Source organism: Rhinichthys klamathensis, unplaced genomic scaffold, assembly GCF_029890125.1.
Source record: "Rhinichthys klamathensis goyatoka isolate OS25496 unplaced genomic scaffold, OSU_Roscu_1.1 h1tg000504l_1, whole genome shotgun sequence".
NCBI classification, from domain to species: domain Eukaryota; kingdom Metazoa; phylum Chordata; class Actinopteri; order Cypriniformes; family Leuciscidae; genus Rhinichthys; species Rhinichthys klamathensis.
Genome location: NW_026606985.1, coordinates 202,501 through 207,500, shown reverse-complemented (window position 1 = coordinate 207,500; position 5,000 = coordinate 202,501). Strand labels below are relative to the sequence as shown.

The following is a 5,000-nucleotide window of genomic DNA, read 5'->3' as shown; positions in this document are numbered from 1 at the left end:
TTAAAGGGATAGCTCACCCGATATCGACTCTTAAAGGGATAGCTCACCCGATATCGACTCTTAAAGGGAGAGCTCACCCGATATCGACTCTTAAAGGGAGAGCTCACCCGATATAGCTCACCCGATATCGACTCTTAAAGAGATAGCTCACCCGATATCGACTCTTAAAGGGATAGCTCACCCGATATCGACTCTTAAAGGGATAGCTCACCCGATATCGACTCTTAAAGGGAGAGTTCACCCGATATCGACTCTTAAAGGGAGAGTTCACCCGATATCGACTCTTAAAGGGAGAGTTCACCCGATATCGACTCTTAAAGGGATAGCTCACCCGATATCGACTCTTAAAGGGATAGCTCACCCGATATCGACTCTTAAAGGGATAGCTCACCCGATATCGACTCTTAAAGGGATAGCTCACCCGATATCGACTCTTAAAGGGATAGTTCACCCGATATCGACTCTTAAAGAGATAGCTCACCCGATATCGACTCTTAAAGGGAGAGTTCACCCGATATCGACTCTTAAAGAGATAGCTCACCCGTTATTGACTCTTAAAGGGAGAGTTCACCCGATATCGACTCTTAAAGAGATAGCTCACCCGATATCGACTCTTAAAGGGAGAGTTCACCCGATATCGACTCTTAAAGGTAGAGTTCACCCGATATCGACTCTTAAAGAGATAGCTCACCCGATATCGACTCTTAAAGGGAAGGCTCACCCGATATCGACTCTTAAAGGGAGAGCTCACCCGATATCGACTCTTAAAGGGATAGCTCACCCGATATCGACTCTTAAAGGGATAGCTCACCCGATATCGACTCTTAAAGGGATAGCTCACCCGATATCGACTCTTAAAGAGATAGCTCACCCGATATCGACTCTTAAAGGGATAGTTCACCCGATATCGACTCTTAAAGGGATAGTTCACCCGATATCGACTCTTAAAGGGAGAGTTCACCCGATATCGACTCTTAAAGGGATAGTTCACCCGATATCGACTCTTAAAGGGATAGTTCACCCGATATCGACTCTTAAAGGGAGAGTTCACCCGATATCGACTCTTAAAGGGAGAGTTCACCCGATATCGACTCTTAAAGGGATAGTTCACCCGATATCGACTCTTAAAGGGAGAGTTCACCCGATATCGACTCTTAAAGGGAGAGTTCACCCGATATCGACTCTTAAAGGGAGAGTTCACCCGATATCGACTCTTAAAGGGAGAGTTCACCCGATATCGACTCTTAAAGGGATAGCTCACCCGATATCGACTCTTAAAGGGATAGCTCACCCATTGACTTCCATAGTATGGGGAAAATATATACTCTGGAAGTCAATGGGGCCATCAACCGTTTGGTGACCCATAGTCTTCAGAATATGTTCTTTTGTGTTCAGCAGAAGACATACATTTGAACCTGTAATATTACAGTAATGTAGCGGCTGACAGGGCTTCTAAATAGTTTACAGCATTAGTTCAGAGAGATTGTTTTCCTTGAGAAAAATTGATGTACTGTATCTGATCCAAATGAATGGATATGGAATCAAAATGAGAGCTGAATGGAATCAGGTGTCGGTGAATGGACTGATGGATGTGTGTGTTGCGCAGCCGCTGTACGACCCAAACTACGGTGTGACGGTGCAGGCGGTGAAGCTGCAGAGGCGGGTGGAGATGTTCCAGTGGGTGGAGTACAGCGAGAGCAGGTCCACACACACCTGACTGACACACACACAGTTCACTCGCAGTCATGCTGGTCACTCGCATTCATCACACTGATCTCATTCCTTTTAGGGACATTAAGGAAAACGGCGAGACGAAGACTGAAACCACGTACTCGTACAGTGAGTGTCGACAGACGCCTGCCGTTTCTCGCAGCGCTCGGGAACGTCACACACACACACACACACACACACACACACACACACACACACTCACTGAGCTTGTGTTTCTTACAGACACTGAGTGGAAGTCAGAGGTCATCAACAGCAGACACTTCGATCAGGAGGTCGGACACATGAACCCCAGGTGTGTGTGTGTGTGTGTGTGTGCAGGGGCGCTGTAAAGGGGGGGTAAACGATGACGATTCTTGGGGCCCATGACTAAGAGGGGGCCCAGAGAAGCCCCCAATAAAATTGTGGTGCTAAAAAAATATATTTGATAGTAAAAATTATTACCTTTAAATTATTCTATTTGCTGTTACCTGGTGTCAAAAAATTGTATTTGTTTAGGAAACACAAACGTCTGTGGGCCCCTCTTCCCCTCTCGATTATCATTAAATGGTTCAGTCCGCCCAAATTGTATCCAGGCAACGTATTTTTACGCTCTGATTGTCAGCGCGCGCGGCACCGCATCCGAGGATGAACGACTTCAAGCCGAATCTGCCCGAGCGTGTACGTCTCAAAAAAGCTGTGTACACAGCTAAGCGAAATGAGGTCTTGCCGGTCTTGCGCACCGAACTTGTCACTTTTGCCGCGCTCGTGCGACGCGGCGAGAATAAACAAGTGTCAGCGTGCGCTCTGATCGGTAAAGGTGCACGGACCTCTCCCAATCATCTCCAGCACTCAGCCTCCGAAACACCAACTAACTTCGCCTCCGTTTCCCTCGTAAGCTGATATTAGTATTTAAACATTCTCTATGATAATTTTTTTTTTTAAATGACACACTGTCTCTTTCTCTCTCATACACACACACACACACATTGTCTCTTTCTCTCTCACACATATGTAGGCTAGTTATAAACTCTTTAGACTTTTAATGATTAGTGCTTTATTTTTAACCCTTTAAGTGTCGCCCCCCTTTTTTTGAATATATACATGAAAATGCACATTTCGAACTTAAATGGTTGTAATTCAAGAATGCTTTGGAATATAGACGTAAAATTGGTCTTGTTTTAAAGAAGACATTTGGCATTTTTGTAGAAGTGAAATAAATTAAGAAAGTGAAACAGAAAAAAAGTTATAGAAGTTTGAGTTTATGAAAATGTACAATGTAAAAAATTTAATTATTCATATTTTATATAAAATATATATTTTCAAAACCTGGGCGACTCTAAAACTGCAAAAAAATCAAAGCCAAAAATCTGAACAAGTTGTGTTTCAAATTTTAGGTTGATATCTCAAAAAATGAGCTTTCAGTGAGATTTTGTTTGGGCGCAGTACCAAAATTTTTCACTAGATGACAACCAGACTCCATCACTGCCCATATAAGGGCGCTCCCATTTCCAAATGTGTTTTGAGTGATCTGAACCATTATTTCCACAATTGTCATACAATTTATGAAGTAGGCATCCTATTCAGAAGTAATATGAGAAGTTTGGCAGATTTTGATATGAATTCAACCTCTAAGAAACACATAAAAAGAACAAGTATGTGCGTTATAGCTTCCTGCCACATCACAAATGGTGAATCTGTAATTTTTTTCTTTATATTTAAAAAAATTCAGACCTTTTTTTCTAAAATAATTGAATGGATGCTATCTTTTGAACTCTTGGCATGAAAACAAACAGGTTTCTACCCTTCTTTCATGATTTTTCATGTTCATCACGAAATAAAGGTCTAAACACGCCTTAGGAGTATGAAAATATTATTGTTGCAAATTGATAAATTACGGCTCCTCTGTAATTTATTTTGAAAATCAATCACCAAATATGGAAACTAGAGATTGTAAGCTTTCAAATGATATATAGTTTGTCAAGATTAGTTTAGGTTTAATATAGGATATTACTGTTTTAAAAATGTAATGGATTTGGGCCCACCGGTGGGCCGGTGACACTTAAGAGTTTGTGGTTAAGAATCGTGTAGAAATTTTTTTTTGGAAATGGATTCCGGGAAATCTCCCTTATTTTCAATGTTCAATGTTGACAGCTATGGCGTACGCACGCTTTGTACACGAGGCCCCACTGCCCAGGTCTCTACGGGAGCATTTTTCGACAAGTTAGCACGTTTCGATAGAGCAGGATAGAGCAGGGTGCAGCGGGTGCACGGCTTAGTATTACAGAGGACAAATTACGGGTGTGGACATGGGATGGAGTTCAATTGTCTGATTGACTTAAATATATGAGAATGATAGTCAAAATACCATAAAAGCGCATGATTTTATGTAAATTAATATGAAAAAAGTCTCAGCTGTGTTGGGGGCCCTGTCAAGATTCTTTTCATGGGGCCCAAAATCCTTAGCAGCGCCCCTGTGTGTGTGTGTGTGTGTGAGAGAGTGAGAGAGAGAGAGAGAGAGACGCGTACGCGCACATGTGTGTGTGACGCGTGTGTGTGTGTGAGACGTGTGCGTTTTTTCTCAGTGACATGGCGGTGGAGAGTGTGACCGTCGTGGCTCCGGAAGTCTGGGTCGGGAGGCTCTTCCTGTCCACAGGTAGAACACACTCCTCCTCTTCCTCTTTCTCTTTCTGCTCCTCCCCATCCTCCTCCTGCTCTCCCTCCTCTTCCTCCTCATCCCTCTCCTCTTCCTTCTCCTCCTCCTTCTCCTCCTCCTTCCTCTCCTCTTCCTTCTCCTCATCCTTCCTCTCCTCTTCCTTCTCCTCATCCTTCCTCTTCTCTTCCTTCTCCTCATCCTCCTCCTCTTCCTTTTCCTCCTCTTCCTTCTCCTCCTCCTCTTCCTCTTCCTTCTCCGCCGCCTCTTCCTTCTCCTCCTCTTCCTGCTCTTCCTCCTCCTCTTCCTTCTCCTCCTCCTCTTCCTGCTCCGCCTCTTCCTCCTGCTCCTTCCTTCTCTTCCTTTTATTCCTCCTCTTCCTCCTTCTCCTCCTCCTCTTCCTGCTCCTCCTCTTCCTCCTGCTCCTCCTCCTGCTCCTCCTCTTCCTGCTCCTCCTCTTCCTTCTCCTCCTCTTCCTCCTCCTCCTCCTCTTCCTGCTCCTCCTCTTCCTGCTCCTCCTCTTCCTCCTGCTCCTTCTTCCTTCTCCTCCTCTTCCTTCTCCTCCTCTTCCTCCTTCTCCTCTTCCTGCTCCTCCTCTTCCTCCTGCTCCTTCCTTCTCTTCCTTCTCCTCCTCCTCTTC

General features: G+C 44.4%; 1 protein-coding gene across 1 annotated transcript in view; it reads left to right on the top strand.

Moving 5' to 3' along the window:
- The window catches only part of LOC130072738 (transmembrane protein 43), a 14,787-nt gene that overhangs the window by 1,740 nt on the left and 8,047 nt on the right, over window positions 1-5,000 (top strand). The window contains exons 4-7 of the mRNA XM_056237967.1: window positions 1,607-1,701; window positions 1,790-1,839; window positions 1,954-2,023; window positions 4,293-4,363. Of these exons, the coding sequence (XP_056093942.1) occupies window positions 1,607-1,701; window positions 1,790-1,839; window positions 1,954-2,023; window positions 4,293-4,363 (286 nt within the window). The remainder of the gene's footprint in view (window positions 1-1,606; window positions 1,702-1,789; window positions 1,840-1,953; window positions 2,024-4,292; window positions 4,364-5,000) is intronic.